This window comes from Syzygium oleosum, unplaced genomic scaffold, assembly GCF_021117445.2.
Source record: "Syzygium oleosum isolate NSW1041296 unplaced genomic scaffold, Sole_v2.1 Sole_v2.28, whole genome shotgun sequence".
NCBI classification, from domain to species: domain Eukaryota; kingdom Viridiplantae; phylum Streptophyta; class Magnoliopsida; order Myrtales; family Myrtaceae; genus Syzygium; species Syzygium oleosum.
In genome coordinates, this window is record NW_026607512.1 from 2,365,560 (window position 1) to 2,379,843 (window position 14,284).

The window sequence follows — 14,284 nt, forward strand, 5'->3', positions numbered from 1 at the left end:
GCCTTTTCACCCCCACAAATTGTCCCCTTGCGTACCTGTTTGAAGGGTCTATGCTGCTATTTTTTTTTTTCTTTCGCCATCTTTGCGATAATGTGCGATGAGTAAAAGAGGGTTCATGTGAAGAGTATGAAGAGATGTGTGATTATGCAATACTTCCTAAATGGTCCTCACAACTCTTGAAAGTACTAGCTGCTAGCTTCTCTCTCGAGCTTTATGCTTCTGTACACTGTTGCTGAAATTCTATAGCTTAAACCGTCTCTCCGCTTTTGCATAAAGCCCTGTGAAAAATCTTTCCATAGTTCAAAGCTTCCAGAGTTGTATACTGACATGAAAGAATGGCTCAAACCCGAGCACGAGATGAGTAGCTACAACAACCTTGTTAATCCCTAAAATCTCTGCTTCGTGGAACTTCTGGCCATGGTCCATGCAGTTGCCTGGAATTTGCTATCCAAGGCATGGTTCCTCAAATGCTTCGCCTAACATGGTTATTGATCTGGTCTTGCCGGCACCCAACATAGTGTGCATTATTGACCATCATCCTTCTTACCTTTTGTCTTAGGTAACTTACTAGCCGGAAAGTGTAGCCTGGCCATCAATGGACGGGGTGCCCGTGTTTTCCTATCAAATCCCCTCACACAAACAAATCCTGCAAATTGCAACTTCCTTGTCAGCACAGTGAGTAATTGCTCCTTTAGCATTTTCTTCCAATGCACATGATAGCATGGGAGATGCTAATAGAACAAGATGTCTATACCTACTTAGTATTATGTCAGTATGCACTATTAGCCTTGGGATATATTACGAAGTAAAGAATCTCTGGTCTAGACAGCTACAACCCCTTAGGATACATTATTTTTTTTGGAGTGGAGGAACTTTGTTCTCCATTCAATTTGTTTGAGGACATGAGAGCTCATGTCATTCTTGATATATCCAGTTTTAAAGAGGTATTCATTGCCGGACATGCTTGACATTCCCGAGTTGATTCAGCTCATGTTATTCTCAACTTTTTCCACTTATAGAGGTGATCACTTTGTCAGCCCTACTACTGGATATTATCGTGACTCTGCATTGCATCATGTCTCAATGTTGACTTTCTTCTTGTATGTCCTTTATTGGCTACGTAAGAAACATTAAATAGATACTAAACCTATGTAGACCTAGATTCTCTGGAAGAGAGACACTTGGAAATAAAAGGAATTAGAAAGGTTTTGACAGACTGAATGTTTCACGAATCCTTCAGAAGGCTTCAGGAAGGCCTTGGTGAAGATACTGCTAATCTCAAATGGGCCAGTTGATCGTGTATATGACTCCATTTCACAGGCAATGCATGATTTGAAAGGATGAGAACTCGAGTTGTCACATGTACTAACTGTTATATAGACAATGATGACATTTTTTTCTTAGGAGTTGCCATGAGTTGTTTATTGGATGTCTTAAAGCATCTAAAATATTGAAGCTGGGAATAAGTTCCAAGGCAGCTTACTAAGTGAAGGTATCCTATAATGGAGGCACAAGTAGATATGAGTGCAAAAATGGAGATGTAGGGTGAGTGGGGAATTGGAAGTTTAGGCTCCGTTCGTTTGGCGGAAAATATTCTCCTTTTGGAAAATATTTTTCCGGAAGTCATTTTCCTGGAAAATGTTTTCCCGGAACATAATTTTCCAGGTGTTCGGCGATCAATATGAAAAAGTTTCGGAAAATATTTTTCGCCGCGGACCCGGCGGCGATCGCAGCGGCGGCGACCGCGGCGGCGGCCGGCGGTGGCGGCGGTGGGGACCGGGCGGCGGCGGCAGACGGCGGCGGCCAACGTCCGGCGTTCGGCGGCGGCGGCGCGGCCGGCGCACCGACGGCCAACGTCCGGCGTCCGGCGGCGGCGGGGCGATATGAAAAAGTTTCGGAAAATATTTTTCGCGGCCGGCAGAAGGGCGGCGGCTCCGGCGCGGCGGCAACCACACGCAGGGACCGGCGGCGGCGGCGGCGGCAGCAGCAGCAGGGCGGCGGCGCAGGCAGCGGCGGGCAGCAGGCAGCGGCGGCGGCGGATGGCGAGGGCGGAGCAGGAGGCGCAGCGGCGCGGCCGGCTACCGGAGGCGGCGAGCGGCGGCGGTTGGCGACCGACGGCTTAACGTCCGACGGCGGCGGCGGCGGGCGGCCGGCGACCGACGGCCAACGTCCGACGTCCGGCGGCGGTGCCAGCCGACCGGCGCGGCGGCGGCTTCGGCGGCGACCGGTGGCGGCGGTGGAGGCCGGCGACCCGCGGCGACGGCCGGCGACCTTAGTGAAGAAGAAGAAGAAGAAGCTCCGGAAAATGATTTCCGCTTTTGAAGAAGCGGAAGTCATTTTCCGTAGACTTAGGCTATTTTGTGAGGGGGGGAAGGAAAATATTTTCCCACGGAAAACGTTTTCCGCCCCCCGAACACCGGAAAACCCGAAAAATATTTTCCGGGAGAATATTTTCCGCCAAACGAACGGAGCCTTAGTGGATGGCAGTCCTAACCCTAATTAGGATCAGGTCTTCCAATCACTCGAAGTCATAATTTACGGTGTGGATGTAGACTCATCTATGATAATGATCGAATAATTCTTTTAATTAGAGACTATAGAGATGATGATGCATATTGTCGCCTTTCACCTATTATAGTAGAAATAGAAAATATTATGAGCTAGCCGTCGGAAACCATAGCTAGTTATGCTTTGGCTTCATTAGTCAGAGGCTATTCAGAGTCTTGTGGGTCCTGCTGCTAATTGCCGTACGTAAAAATGACTTCTTTTGTCTACTGATTTCAGATGCCTTTTAAATTGAAGTAAAAATAGGCATACGTTTTTCTTGCTAGTTTGAGAGTTCTGCATATTCATTAAAAATCTGAGAAAACAGTTAATCGTGAAGAAAAGGAAAAAAGTTTAAATTTAATTTTTAGCGCAATAATTGTTAAAAAGAGAAGTGGTCGTTTACATACCTCTCCAGAAGCATTGTTGAATGCCTTCTGTTGACAAACCTATAACACAAAAATTAGCTTTTAGAAGCCATTAAGACATCGTGGTACTCAGCAATTGTTTTTCATTCTTTACCCTTGAATATTGTTGGTATAGAAGTTCCAAAGTACACAGTCCTCCTTTGAAGTTTCCACAACAAACTCCTAGGAACATCTATAGGATTTATACTCGTCTCATGGTCAGCAAATACCTGCATTATAGCAGTCACTGTTAGCATGATCTTAAGGGAGGGTATTCAAACTTGTAGACAATCAGAGCATAATCAACCTCGTTAACTTGAAAATATGTGCCATTTAGCGGAAAACTCCCCCTCATTGCTGTACGGCATGGAATCTGCTTAATCATGTGTACTCCAATCAGATGGATTTTATTACTTGAGATACTGCTATGTACAGGATAGATATTGAGATTATGGATATTCTAACCAGAAATGTCCCACGAACAGTCTGCGAATTTGCTTCTCTTATACTGTTACACGAGACACAAGTTATTTCGTTGCAAAGTGTGCCAAATTCTTGGGAATTGCACCTATGCTCAGGTGGTTGAACAGAAGAAGCCGTTTCACCTGATTATGAAACCATTTCAAACACCCATAGAAATACACTGGAGTCAACTTGGCCCAAAATTTTCCATTTTCATTGTTGATATCACTGCAAACAGCCACCAATGTCATGAACTTGCACTCTTTAAGCTTGTTTATGTTCTTTACTCACCTGGTGTCCATATTGCGAGGAGGTATTTGGACGGATCATCCGCTTCTAGCTTGTCCAGCTGCATATGGGAAAATGGCATTAACACAAAGTGAATGTACATTGTCATAGTTCCAAGAAGATGCAATGTTAACTGACCCCATTCATAAGAGGGTGTCCCTCTGGTATTTCATACCTGCAAGATAGTAAACAAAAACTATAAGATTGCGCAGAACCATTCGACTCCTATGCACATTTTACTAGATGTAATGATAAATTGAGACATTTCTTTCATTTGATTCTAAGGCTATCCTCATCAAACTCTTGGTTTCTCTTATTGTTCGGTGTCCTTGGCTGGTCTAGGTCTCATGAAATAGAATATCTGACAATTATTTGAAATAATTTGAATTAAATTGGAAGGATTATAGGGCAGAAATAGAAAATGCAAGTATTCATTGTCTGCTAAAATGTCTCGCCACCTGGAAAAGTATTATGAAATTCAAAGAATGAGAATCATACGTGAGTAACTTGAGTGGTCAAGAAGGTTGGACTTACACTAGGTGCTCCGTCCGTAGCCGGCTCACATTTTTAAGTTTAGGCACAGGAATGGAGGCAGCTTCGGGGGTTAAAGCAACTAAAGCTTTTGACATGTCATCTTCTTGAAGGTCCATGTTGTGCTGCATGTACTTCTGTAAATTCTGAGTGAACTCTTCCATGTTAAGTTTGATTGTAGGAATTTCGTTGAAATCATCTGAAAACATATCCTCCATGTCATTTTCTGCTATCTGAGTGCAGTCTGGTTCTGGGGTTGCAGGTTCCTCTATAATAGGTTGACAGTTACTTGCTCCAGGTCTTGCTTCTAGTTGCTGTTCTTCTAAGTTCTCCTTCGCCAGTGGTAAAGACAGAGGCAATGTCTCGCCAATGTTTTGGCTGGCTATGTTTCTTACCATTGCATTCACTATGCTCTTTTCCTCTGGCCCGGGTAGAGCAAGCCTTGCACTGCACAAGATATGAGTGCTGAATATATGGAAAAACATGTGCTCTTGTCTGGTAGTATTTGCGGTACTTTGATAATGATATTCACACTACCTATTGCTATTGAAGTATCGCTATCACAATGAAAGGAAAACGATAATTGGTCGTCATCTAATTAGAATTGGATGTGGAAAGTTCAAGTTCCATTTTCTAGATCTGGTATCTTCCTTACAGACGAACTAAGCAGGTACATATATTGCTGGTACTGTTTGCCTAGGCGATACTCTTCAGCTTTAATTTTTATGCATAAAAAACTCAGTTGTTTTGGAAGTAGTGGTCCTGTTTGTGTGGAACTTCAATGTGGTTGTGTTCACTCAGGACAGGAACATAATTGTTGGAGAGGTCGATACCTCGCAAAAGCACTTGCAAAGTGTCTGCATTCTCCTCTCATAGGGCAGGCATTGCAATTTGGTTTGCTTTTTGTGCAGAAGACCTGCATTAAATTCACATCTGCTGATCACTCTCAACTGCCGCGAGTACTGTAAGTGAATACTTTATCTGTAGTGACCAAAAAGGGGGGAAAAAAACCTCTGGAACTGAATAATATCATACCTTTCCAAATGTTATCATCTGGTAATGCAGCTCATACCTGCATGCAAAGATTTTGTTACTTAACTGATTGTCGAAAATTCAATCTAGAGTAGGTACTGTGCACCAAATTAGAAAATAGCATCCTTACAAAGTTCTCTGATCGAGCTTGCACAATCTTGGCCATAGATATTGTTGAATAGATTCTAAGACAGGATAGCTGTACAAACCCAAAGATTAGTACGTTCACTGCAGGTTTGTTGAATCAGTTAATAAGTGGCTGGATGATACTTACAGTTCCAAAAGATGCAATTGAAGTGACTCGGGCAATGGTTGAAGTGGTACCCATCCAAGCCTTACAGCTATACGTCCAACATTTGTGTCTACCTGTTCACAATGGCAGCTAGCTGACATTATCTGTCAAAACAGTGACGATGTATCTGGTTATGCCTTCAACTTACTGGAAAAGCAAGGTGGTGGAGCGTTAAAAGCCGCACACACTCGACGCTCTTCAACCCCAAGCCTCTCATGCTCAGCAGATATTCTCTACAAAATCCAGCCTGACGTGAGGATTGAGGACAGTTTCATCTATATACTGACTGGAGAACTGACAATGCCTTATCTCAGAATACTCTATAATAGCAATTATTGGGCAACACACATGAAACTCACTTTTGAGAGGAAAAATATCAGCATTTGACTTCGATAGAAAGACACTTGTCAACGAATGCATTTTTCCATAATGTGCAAATGAAATCAGAAGTGTTTTAGACCATACTTTGCTTTGTCGGGTGGAACATCCCTGAGCCATTCTAGATCAATGCTTCCGTGTTCTCTTGCAAGCCGATTGAGGAAATCCTGCACATTGCCAGGCTCATGATATTATATTAAGCCTCCATGTAACTAATGGTAATTTCACTAATGGGTTGTGCAGTACCTTGATTCTTCCTGCAAGTACGTTATTCATTCCTCGCTCCTTGATGGCATCAGCAATTTCATTGACATCTGCACATCTGACAGCTTCCCAGTCCACAGAGTCCATTGTGTTTGGCGTTCTTACTCTTTTCCTTCCATTGGATTCTGCCTGTCTTCTTAAGCTATCCCAGTCAAAATCTTCTTTTTTCTCCTTACCAGCACCTCGACTCTTTCCTTTTGAATTTGTTTTATTAGTCTTGTTTGACTTGTCAGTTAGTGAAAGACCATGCTTAGAAGGGTGTGTATCTGCAGATTCATGATCAGCGCATTTTGAAATGTCCCTTGTGCCAGTGCTTTCTTTTTCCCCTGAAAATTCTGAGAAGTACACATCTGTCTGTATTTTACTGGTTTCCCCTTGACACGCTGCTTCGGGTACTATCTCACGGTCCATAGCAGGCCTGTTTTCAGAGATTTCACCTCCTAGACAGCTGTTGCATGGTTGATTATTCTTAATTGAATGCTCACGCGTTTCTTCACAAATCTCTGTCATCTTACTGTCTGTTATAGCGAAACTTATTGCTGCTTCATCCCTGATAATTTGCTCATTCTCATTCTTGAAACTCCCACCAGAGTTGGTTTCTTGTATGAAATTTTTTGGGCATTCAACTTCTGAAAATGCCAGACAGCTGGTGAAACCTGAGGTAGATATTCTACATGAAGTGTCTGCTTGCAGCGTTTCCTCACCATCCTCCTTCTCACTGGATTTGTTTATTACGTTCTCCATATTCTCGTTTACTGACGCATCTTCAATTTCACGAACAGAAACCTCTGGTGGAACATTTGAGCCAGCCATATCCAATAGCTGCATAAATGACTGTAAACCATCCAAGCTGTCAGTTTTGGAAAAAGTATTTATCAAAACATCTGAACTAGATCCTGTCCTTTCAGCAGCCTGAGCTGGCGGTGAGTCCACAGAACTTTGAGATGATATTACCGAATTTGGAGATGAACTTTCTGCTTTCCCATCTCCTTTGATATGACCCTCATCTATTTGGGTTATTGCAGCAGTTGAAGTATCTTCAATGAAAGGAGATAACTTCTCTGAAACACTTGTACTTGAATTTGACATCTGGCATTTTGGCTCATCTGCTAAGCTAATGCAACAAGCTTTAACTCCGACAGAATTATTGCTGTTGACAACCTCTTTTATTTCATTCTTCTCATATTCATTGTCAGTGATCGAGCTCTGGCCACACGCTGTTTCATTGGGACCTTTTTCACTCGAGGGGTACTCCATCTCCAAGATGTCTGTGTCTGGTTCATCGATAATTATTGCAATTCCTTCATCAGAGCACATTTCGGGGATTCGTTTTTGGGGAAAACGAGATGCCAGTGACATGAATGCCGAACTGCAAAAGCAAGATAATGGGAAGAGAGAATCCTTTTCAGTGAAAGGTAGGAAGATCTCTAGTATATTGTATCAGAAATGCCAATTTACCTAGACAGATGGTCTGATACATTTTGAGTTAGAAAAACTCCCACAACTGAATCAACCACTGATCCTTTCCATGGAGAAAAACGTCTATCACCTGCAGAAATGCATCATGGTTATCTTCTTTAAGCAGTTGGTGAAGTCGATAAGTAATGGCTGAGACATGTCACATAAGTGCGGTGAAGTTCTTGAATGACATGTTTTGGTATCAGCACTTTGAATTTTGTATGGCCTTAGTGAATAATTGTTAAAATTGCTTTAAGGGGAACCTTTTAACCATGGGTATTGCTGCACCGCTTCTATTCCTTGACAGGTAACTGTGATTTCTACAGTCAGCACTCGTGCTTTAACAGCTTTATAAAAGGTTTTGTGATTTCTCTGATAACCTCTCAAATTATCCCACTTAGTCATTAAGCAAAGGGTTTGGTAAGGTATTGTTATCAGTTAATCTGAAAGGTCATTGGAGATATTTCTTGGCGCTTTTGAAGTTTAGCAAGTCATAGACCTTGTACATGTTAATGACATGGCTTAGGTCTACACGCAATGAGGGGATCCAGGAGGATTAAGTTCTCTTTGTGCTCTAACGTGAATAGTGCTCTCTGTCTCTCTCTGAAAAGGCAGTCGGGGAAATAGATTAGTTGGGCTGTGATGAGGAACAACTTAATCAGCTATCTTAATTTGGTAGTACCGTAGACTAGATCATAATCCACCCAACGGGCAAATTGATTTTGGGAGTCGCATGGAGCCTTGGAATATAGATGACATACCTTGAACAAGATGCATACGTGCAATAAATGAGTCTGCACGCCCTCGGAAGACTCTCCGTTCTTCCTCCCACCATCTTGCCTTCTCTTCATCTGTTCCATCAATACCTTCACTATTTATATTTTCCAAAAGAAGCTTCCACACTCGGCTGGTTTCTTCATCAAGGTCAACTTTTGGTCGTGGGCGTCGTTTCTTCGGTGGACCAAATGAATTGTCGAAAGGCACGACAGTTCCGCCCCTCTTATAGAGAACAAGTGCATTGTGCTCATGATTCGTCATTTCATAAGATGCTAATGCATTTTGAATTCCATCGGTCTCTCTGTTGATATCTAGGTTCTCAAATTGTTTGATGATCGCATCTAAAGAGGTCATCTGTCTCCACAATAACTCTGTTTGAGCCCCTGCAATAAAACAAGAATTCAATTAGTCTATAGATTAGGTTCTCTCAAACATGATTGGACCAACCAACCCAAAGGACCGGTCACTTTTTGCTTAGGTACCTGATGATCTGTTTAAAGTGCTTTGGTTATTGTGCATGACAAGTGGTCCATGCAGCTGCAATGCACCACCATAGGCCGAAGTAACCAGAGAAAGTCTCTTCTTAGTCCGTTTCTTTCTTGACAGTGTCGATTGTATCTCCTCAAGCAGGGCTTCTATGCAAGAGTGCGGTTTCTGTGAGAAGCCATATTCTGCTTGTCTGTGGGAATCATCTGGTAGGAGTCTGATTAATGAGGCAAAATCTCGTACCCGAGTTGGAGCCCTGGATCTCTTTTTGGTCGTCTTGTTTCTTTGATTAAATTCCAGGAGACATCCGACAGTGTGGTGCCTATTGTCGAGTTCTGCTCCAAACTCTCGAGTTGTAGCTGGATAGAAGGAATTAGGTTGGGGTGGACTGTTCCAGTCAGTAACTTTAGCTGCAGAAGCGTGGGTTGTCCCCGTATTTTGCTGCACCTTCTCTGTTCTCTTCCTCTTATGTATGACTGGAAAGTGGACCCAAGACGTTGTCATGTATGCTTGTAAGCTATTGTATTGGGCTCCGAGAAAATTTGTGCTGCCGAACTTTGCAAGTTCACAAGTATCTAATTTTTGCTTACATTGTGCTTCGTATTCCTCGACCAACAAAGTCGTGCTCTTGCTGCCGTAGGGAGCCTCCTGACCTTTTCCCCATGCTTCAGGATTGGCTCTCGGGATAACTTGTGCAATGGTTTCACATCCATTGTTAGTGTTCAATTGGCCTTTTTTGTCAAGGATCTTCCTTGTATAACCAGCATCCGAGCGTTCTGGATTATGGTTATTTTGGACAAAACTCATCTCTCCCATGATGCCCTGTTCTGGTGTCGAAATGTAGCATTTCTTCGTTGGGTCTGTGCTGCAGTCAAGTTCGCTTTTGTTTCTGTTTTCCAGAAAGACCTCAAATTCTTGGGCAAGCTGCTCGGCTAGGTTCGGCTGAACTCTCCTAGTTTGTTGGAAATCCTGTGCTGGTGAATCTGAAATGGACGCTGATGCATGAAGTGTCTTTTCCATCGGCTGTTCTTCGTTGTCAAAGTTCAAGGCCCTCCTGCAGGATTTTTTGGGCGGTTGGCGTACTTTTAGATCAATGGAGGAGTCCTCAGCCCCTTCCGTGGGTAAAGCTTGTGGTTTCTCAACTCCTTTTCTCCTCACATATTTTCTCTTAACCCTGGTCTTCCCCCCATCAGCGGGCTTTGGAGCTGTTGACCTCGGAGCCCTTTTCGGCTTTCCCTCTTTCACCACCTTCGGCCTGTGTTTTTTCCTTCTCGTCTTCTGTTGCGGAGTTTTGTTCAAGCCTATCATCTGGGCGTCTCCCTTCTCAGGGTCGTGATTCTCCATCAATGTGGAAACAACATTAGACGGTGACCCCATTCCAGACTCTTTGAGCTCTTTATCTTGTTGACTGATCTCGGGTGCGAAAGTCTTGGTGGCATCTCTGTCCACCTCCATGATGTTACGCTCAAGCCTCCGCCTTTCATATGTGCATATGTTGGGCACTTGAGAAGCAATTTTCTTCTCTGCTCCAACAGCCTTTTCTGGGGTAATTGGCGCGAAATGAAGAATGCCTTTCGACATTGCATCTTCGGCCATCGAGGGTGGCAAGTTCAGGTCATATGCGCGTAGCTGAGCATTCGCAAGCTTGTCTGCACGACACGCCGTTGCATTAGTTTCAGATTGAGCAGCCAATGCAGATGATGCAATCAGACTAATATTCAAGCGCATGTAGTCAAATCTTGGTTTAGGTTCTGAAAATGCGAGCAGTAAAGAATTAGATTGTAGTTGTGATATGTCTTCAGTACTGCACGACTCATATTTTCGCGTTCTATTATTCATCGCCGTGCTAACTACTTATCTCTACTTTCTCAAATCCGACATCCTTGTACTCGGTCAAGAAGAACCACTCACTCAACAGTTTCTTTGCATCAGCTCTTGTCACTCATATTTTAGCTTGAAAGTGTTTTTCACTGTACCATGAACTGGTGCAACAAGAATAAATTGGACGTTAAGAAGTATGGCGTGGTTATAGGTGTATCAGAAAGGACCCAAAAGTTAAGCATGGCTCAGTTATAGCATTTTAGTGGGATTAGCCATAGGATGACGTGATATTAAGGTAATTGTTAAACAACGGAAAAGTTAAATTTCAATTAATTATTATATACTTTTTTAATTGATAATGGCTTTGAGTCTGGGGGACCCTGTCTTGGTGGGCCCTCATGATATTTAATATCGAATACCTAAAAATTATGTAAAATTCTAAAAAGTTTCGCGTTATCGAATATTTGACCATGACTCACTTGGTCAAGTGATGACGTGGTGTTGACCGATCAAGTCAAATTTCGATTGATCATAAAAAAATATATATATAAAAAAAAATCTCGACGGGCTAAGGATCCACGTGCACTAATGCATGTGGATCCGGGCGCCGACGTGGATCCACATGATTCGACGGGCTTTCTCGGTTACACTGAAATATATATGAAGTTATGACGACGTGTCATGTCGTGTCAGTTTAAGGTAGTTAGAAAAAGATGCGGACGCAAGTCCCAAAGAAGATCAGTCCGAACTCACCCGGATAACTTGGCCAGTGATTTCCATCGACCCATGGACGGTGCGGAGGATCGGGCTCGGCGACCCTGCGGTCCGCCGGGCTCGGAGACGGCCACCGACCGTCTCTGTGCGGATCGGAGAAGGAGATGAAAGAACTCTTCGGGTGTTCATCCGGCGGCCCTCCCATGGCCGCAGCGTCTACCAGAGCCAACAGGCCCCGGAAGTGACCGCTCTCCACCCCGACACCAGCCGAGACCGAAAGATTCGGCCACATCCTGGCGGTCTCGTCCTGGCCGAAGAAGCCGGCGGCCGCCAGATCCTCGAGGCCTCCCTTCATCATCTCCGCGCCGCCGCCGCGACCCGGATTGCCGGACGGAGCGACCCCGTCAGCCCGCCAAATCGGGGCGAACCCGGGTGGGAATTCGTCCGATTCCGACGAGTCCCCGCCGTTCGCCTCGGTTCCTCGCGCCTCCGAGCAGATTGGCCCCGGCCGGGGCAAAATGGGCTTCCCCGGGGTCGCCGGGATCCACGAGCTCTGAGCTCGGACCTCCTTGTCGCCGCCGCCGCCCGCGTCTTCCATGCCGTCTCAAAATTTCTGCAGTCAAATTCAGCTTCTCGGGAACAGAGCAACTAAGCTGCAGAATTCACAGAGGCCCATGAAGGGGGTAAGGAGCAAGATCACGAACCGAGCAAAAGGGGAGCTGATCTGCTTCTCACGGTCAAAGGGTTAGCAGCTCCAGAACCAACCTCCTCGAGATCAAAAAGAGCCCCCTGAAGAAAAATCTCAAGAGGAAACGAAATGGGACGTCAACGATTCCGGCGAAGAACAACGCCGCCGGGAGCAGCAACCGGCGAAGAAGGGAGGGGGGCGAGAGAGCGCCATGGGAGCTGAGATTTTTGCAGCTTGAAGAAGAAGAAGAAGAAGAAGCCTCCCCCCTCTCTCTCTCTGTCTCTGTCTCTCTGTCTCTCTCTCTCTCTCTAATTTCGAGTAGGTGAGGAGAAACAGAAAAATCCCCCACGTATTTCTCCAACCCCCCGCTCCTCAGAAAATGCCACTTTATCCTCTACTGTTGCTACATTTTACTCGTGACCCCCCTCCCATACCCCCCCCCCAAAAAAAAAAACAAAGAATTACCCCCCCAAAAAAAAAACGAAAATTTCTTTCTTTTTTGTGGGAAAAAGAAGAGGGGAAAAAATCACGACTTACTGGGAAAAGACTCAGTAAATGCAGGAGATCGGGAGCGCTCGGAGTGGAAGAGAAGCGAAGCGTCCCTCGCACGACCAACAAGAAGGAGGCGGCAGCAGCAGCAGCAGCGGAAGCGGAAGCAGGAGGAGGAGAAGAAACCGAACCCAGGAAAGAAAAGAAGCTGTTATTTTATTAGGTGGGGCTCTTTAAAGCGATAACTCCCCTTCCTTCCTTCCTTCTTTTTCCCCCCCGTCCAACCAAAAAAGTATAAAAATAAAAAAAATAAAATAAAGGGGGGGTTAAGGAAGGAACTCGCGTTAATCAGTATTTACGCAATTGGGATTAAATAATTTCGCGGTAATTAGCGGGTGTAATTATGGAATTAGATTAGGGAGATGGGGGGCTTGGCCCCCCGTGAGGGGAGAGGGGTGGCTCGCGTCCCTCGCGTCTCCCCGCTGCTTCGACCACGTTGGCCTCCCGAGCTCAACACTTGTCCTCTCCCGCCTGACACTTGTCCCTCCCTCCCCTCCTCCCTCCCCCTCCGTTATTAATTGCTCCCGTTCGCCCACGACCGGTCAACCCGCCCTCCCCTCCCTTGGGGGCCTGACCTTTTTGATGCCGGATTAGTGAAATTGTTGCTTGCCCGCTTTTGCGGCGGAGCGCTGTTTTTTTTTTGTGTGATTTGGGATGGACTCTGATGAAAAGTTCACCCGAGAGACACGTCGGATGGAATGATAAGCGTGTTTGTTTTTCTCGATTGAAAATTAGGTTGAATAATGACCGATGGTCGAATCGATGAACGACGACGACGGCGGAGGAGGAGGAGGAGGACGATTTTGCTTAAATTAATTAAATAAGGGTAGTAGGAGAAGACCGTCCACAAGATGAATATTCCCCCTTTTGGCCAATTTACCGCGGGAGAGAGTGAGGTTGCGTTCATGATCTTGTAATTTGAAGCATATAGCGAAGATTGACCGGGCTAGTCCATGTCAGTTTGGTCATTAATATGTTGAGATGCATGTGTAAGTTATGTTAGAAAAAGTTCAACATTGGACAATTGATGTGGTATGGTGCAGTTAATATATTTAAGTTGGCAATATGTTGATGTAGATTAGTGAGATACGCGTGTGGGGATTGTTAAAAAAAAGTTTTATATCGGAAAATTGATGTAGTATGCAGCAGTTAATATATCATGGTTGGCCCATGAATTTGTTACTATACTTGGGAGGAGACTTGGGGTTTTTTGAAATGCAAGTAGTGTTTAGTAAATTATAATTTAAATATGCATTGAAAAACAACTTTAGTTTAAATGGTGTTTGAATCATACTTTGTAAAACACTTTTGCTTTTTTTTATTTTAAAAAAAAAAACCTCAAAACCGACGAAGGACTTAGCTGCCAACAGGTGATCGGCGAAACTTTGGCGATGCCAAATCTAGCTGTTAGCTTCGCCTGAGGCCATTCGACCTCAGGCGACTGTCACATGGGTTGCGCGATCCCAAGTGGGAGGCATGAGGTTTGGCGACCTCAGACGAGGCTCCTAGCGCCATATCTGGCTCAACGATAGCCAAATTTGGCCTCGTCGGCGATGTCACGTGAGGTAGGGATAGTTCTAAATTTATAAAATT

At 44.6% G+C, this 14,284-nt stretch overlaps 1 protein-coding gene across 2 annotated transcripts; it reads right to left on the reverse strand.

Annotated features, from left to right (window-relative positions):
• Positions 1–112: 112 nt before the first annotated feature.
• Positions 113–12,851, reverse strand: LOC115665143 (protein ROS1A). Of its 2 annotated transcripts, XM_056303696.1 has the most exons (21): positions 12,691–12,851; positions 12,159–12,255; positions 11,494–12,067; positions 8,916–10,568; positions 8,418–8,816; positions 7,657–7,747; positions 6,181–7,567; positions 6,022–6,101; positions 5,705–5,789; positions 5,539–5,630; positions 5,395–5,463; positions 5,268–5,304; positions 5,066–5,148; positions 4,236–4,679; positions 3,840–3,876; positions 3,705–3,762; positions 3,417–3,556; positions 3,259–3,324; positions 3,067–3,181; positions 2,955–2,993; positions 113–646 (listed from the first exon to the last, which is right to left on the reverse strand). In XM_056303696.1, exons 3-21 carry the CDS (start codon positions 12,050–12,052, stop codon positions 525–527), a joined length of 5,556 nt encoding a protein of 1,851 aa, XP_056159671.1. In that variant the 5' UTR covers positions 12,053–12,067; positions 12,159–12,255; positions 12,691–12,851; the 3' UTR covers positions 113–524. The 2 variants fall into 2 exon arrangements, with proteins under 2 accessions (XP_056159671.1, XP_056159670.1); XM_056303695.1 differs by lacking the exon at positions 12,691–12,851 and having other exon boundaries at positions 12,159–12,450.
• Positions 12,852–14,284: the final 1,433 nt, after the last annotated feature.

Bases quoted from the DNA above. Each gene is read 5' to 3' on its own strand.
- LOC115665143 (XM_056303696.1), bottom strand. From the start codon at position 12,052: ATGGAAGACGCGGGCGGCGGCGGCGACAAGGAGGTCCGAGCTCAGAGC. The intron at 7,568-7,656 runs GTAAATTGGCAT...TTGCTTTTGCAG, and splicing joins GTATCAGACCATCTGTCTAG to TTCGGCATTCATGTCACTGG. The intron at 2,994-3,066 runs GTAAAGAATGAA...TTTGTGTTATAG, and splicing joins TATACCAACAATATTCAAGG to GTTTGTCAACAGAAGGCATT.